The following is a 2349-nucleotide window of genomic DNA, read 5'->3' on the forward strand; positions in this document are numbered from 1 at the left end:
CAGGAACTGAGCTGCATATTTGAGGCTGTGTGAGGGGGCAGATATTTAATAGTACCTGACCCACGTTGAAGCTGTTTCAGAAGGATGCAAGGGATGAGTGAGTGCTCTGCAAATATAAAGTACAATCTGAAAAATGGGGAGACCACAGAGGATACAGACCAGAAGGATGCCTGGGCCCCCACCCTGGACCCCAGTCTCCTGTCCTTAGGTCAAAGGGACTTTGAAAACCGTCTCCCGCGGTCCCCATTCTACCCTTCTGCACTACTCGCTGAGCCCGGGTGTGCGTGCATGCATTTGCAGGCGTGTGCACGGCCTGCATGTGCACGTGTGATGAGCAGGAGCTGCTGACAAGCGCCCCAGGTGTATTTCGGGGGCCGTTAAAGCTCCGTGTTTAATGGCTGGAGCCGCAGTGGTCACGGCTGTCATCGGAGATTTCACGGGCTCGTTTACATCTTTAGCTTCCTTCTTCGGAGACGACTTCATCATCCCCAGCCCCCCAGCCCCTCAGTGGTGGTGGGGAGAGGAGGTGGGGCCAAAGCGCTGAGCTCCCACGTTGGGGTTCAAAGCTCTGGTCGGGGGACAGGCTGACAGAAGCAGCCCAAGCCCAGACAGAGGGCTTGGGCAGAGGGCCTCGGGCGGGGTCCAGGGTCCGCAGCCACCACATGGAGCCAGCAAGCTGGAAGCAGAGTGGGGTCAAGAGGCTAATCTGAAGTGTGGAGATGGGGATCTGGGAACAAGCAGGAGGTGAGATCCGGAAGCAGGAGCTCATGACTGGAGGAGGTCAGGGACTCCAGGAGTCAGCCCTGGGTCTGCAAAAACGGGGCCAGGAGAGCCAAAGGGGAGGGTGGTGAATGCACGGCCACACTCTGTGGGCAGCCCCTGCGTGCTCGGAGAGGGAAGCTGCTCGGAACTGTCAGCAGCCCAGAAGCCCAGGGCTGCTGGGAGGGCTGGCCCCAGCTGAAGTCTGAATGACCAGGGCTGACATCCATCCGGAACCTGGAACAGCCCCCAGAAGCCGAGATATCAAGGATAGAATGTGGGGTGGGACGTAGGTAGTCAGGATCCTTGAATTCTTGGCTCACACCAAGCCACTTACCTGCTGGTGCCTTTAAGTACATCACTCCTTTTTTACAAAGTGAAACTCTTTACAATCGTAAGGCATTCTCAGTTTGCCGGGTGAGATGGACAAACAAGTATTAACCACACTGGTCATTACCTGCATGGAATGAGGCAATGTGGGCCCAACACTCAGCACACAGCCCCCACACCTTGAGAGTCTATCGCACGAAGAGGATGATCAAGGGGTAAGTGCCAGGGGCACCGGGGGCCCTCAATACAAACTGCAGGGCTTTAGTTCAGGGAAGGTCCAAGCTGAGACCTTCAGGAGTAGAAGTGAGCACCCCGCCCATGGGGAAGGGGCAGGGTGAGGGGCCCGTGCCAGGAGAAAGGAATAGCACATGCAAAGGCCCAGAGCAGGGAGAGAAGAGCACAAGACGTAGCCACAGAGAGGAGCAGAAACCAGACCACAAAGGGCTTTGCTTCTCAGGCCAAGGCGTCGGGGCTTCCTCTTGGGACAGTGGGTCACTGCAGGAGATAAGCAGGGCAGCTGTTGTGCTTTAGAAAAATTATCCTGGCTGTGGGTGGCAGCAGGACTGGAAGTGGGGCATTGGAGGCAGAAAGCAGCCCCCTACACACACCCCACCAGGAGGCTATGGCCAGGAGAGAGGGAGGCGATGGAATTAAAGACAGGACAGATTCAGTAAATGGTCTCGAGCTGGAACAGAGTTGGTGACTGGGCGATTCCTCAGGCTTCTCACGAGAAGGCAGCAAAGAGGCTGAGCCCCTGCCCATCGCTACCTCGGGCTGGGGCCAGCCTGTCTCCACCTCATCAGCACTCCCTCCACAGCCCTGGGCCTGTCACCAGCAGCCCCAGGAAACGTCCCCTCCAAGAGGCAGAGGCGAGGGCCTGATGGACCTGTCACCACAGTGCCATCCCGCCCCAGCCAGCCCCCTTACCGGGTAATCTGCTTTCACCGGGAACACTGTCCTTCAGCCTCCCCAGCTCCCAGCTCAGAGCAGGGAGGGCGGGGCACGCAGGGCTGAGCAGCTGCCTTTCTTCCCCGAACAAATGACCTTGGGCCAGCCTGGAACAGCTTGGCCGGAATTCAAACAGCCCAGCCCGGCAGCCCTGGGCTCTCAATCCTTCTTCCACACGAATCCCGGGGAATGAATCTGCATTTGAGACAATTCCGAATTAAACTGGACTCTTGGGAACTCCTTCTAGGTGACCCTGAACCACCGATGGGTCGCCAGCTTCCAAGTTACACTCTATCTCCTTTCCAAGAAACC

At 57.6% G+C, this 2349-nt stretch overlaps 1 protein-coding gene across 1 annotated transcript in view; it reads left to right on the top strand.

The window, feature by feature from the left end:
- Positions 1 to 719: 719 nt before the first annotated feature.
- The window catches only part of EPHA8 (EPH receptor A8), a 44280-nt gene continuing 42650 nt past the window's right edge, over positions 720 to 2349 (top strand). The window contains exon 1 of the mRNA XM_011358025.1: positions 720 to 780. Within this exon, the coding sequence (XP_011356327.1) occupies positions 720 to 780 (61 nt within the window). The remainder of the gene's footprint in view (positions 781 to 2349) is intronic.

The sequence above is a fragment of the Pteropus vampyrus genome, unplaced genomic scaffold (assembly GCF_000151845.1).
Source record: "Pteropus vampyrus isolate Shadow unplaced genomic scaffold, Pvam_2.0 Scaffold36, whole genome shotgun sequence".
Taxonomy (NCBI): Eukaryota; Metazoa; Chordata; class Mammalia; order Chiroptera; family Pteropodidae; genus Pteropus; species Pteropus vampyrus.